Raw genomic sequence first — 629 nt, forward strand, 5'->3', positions numbered from 1 at the left:
TTTTTTTTTTTTTTTTTTTTTTTCTTTTTTTTTCTTTTTTGTTTTTTTTTTGTTATCTTTTTTAGTTTATTGTCGCTAGGTTTGGTTTCTTGAGTTTACCGGTTGCATGCAGCTACGGCTTCATTCATTTTTTGTTTGTTTTTTGTTTTTTGTTTTTTGTTGTTTTTTGTTTGTTCGTTTCTCTCTTTTTTTATTTCTTTGGTTTTCCTCCTTCTGTTTGTTTGTTTGTTTGTTTGTTTGTTTCTCTCTTTGTTTGGTTGCATTTGTTTTTTTTTGTTTTTTTGTTTGCTTGTTTTTATTCGTTTGTTGCTGCTTGTGCTCATGTTCCTGCTGCTGCTGCTGCAGTTGCTGCTGCTGCTACGCTTCCGCAGCATCAGAGCACTGCAGCTACACCTCACATAGCTAGCTACTGCTGCTGCCGCTGCTGCTGCTGCTGCTGCTGCTGCTGCTGCCACTGCTGCTGTTGCTGCAGCAGCAGCAGCAGTATCTGCTGCTGCTGCTGTGTATATCTTGCGCTGCAGATGGCTGTTTGGGTTGGAGTTGAGGTCTCGTCCGCATTGCTTCGGTGGCGGCATCAGACGCAATGGAAAGAAGAGCCAAGAGCAGCAGCTGCAGCAGCAGCAACGATA

The 629-nt window shown here is 42.0% G+C and overlaps 1 protein-coding gene across 1 annotated transcript in view; it reads left to right on the forward strand.

Annotated features, from left to right (window-relative positions):
- The window catches only part of EMH_0042310 (uncharacterized protein), a gene marked incomplete at both ends in the record, with an annotated part of 1,753 nt that overhangs the window by 964 nt on the left and 160 nt on the right, over positions 1-629 (forward strand). Inside the window, one exon of the mRNA XM_013495721.1 lies at positions 522-627. Coding sequence (XP_013351175.1) covers positions 522-627 — 106 coding nt within the window. The remainder of the gene's footprint in view (positions 1-521; positions 628-629) is intronic.

Source organism: Eimeria mitis, genomic scaffold, assembly GCF_000499745.2.
Source record: "Eimeria mitis Houghton genomic scaffold, Emh_scaff1718, whole genome shotgun sequence".
Lineage (NCBI taxonomy): Eukaryota > Apicomplexa > Conoidasida > Eucoccidiorida > Eimeriidae > Eimeria > Eimeria mitis.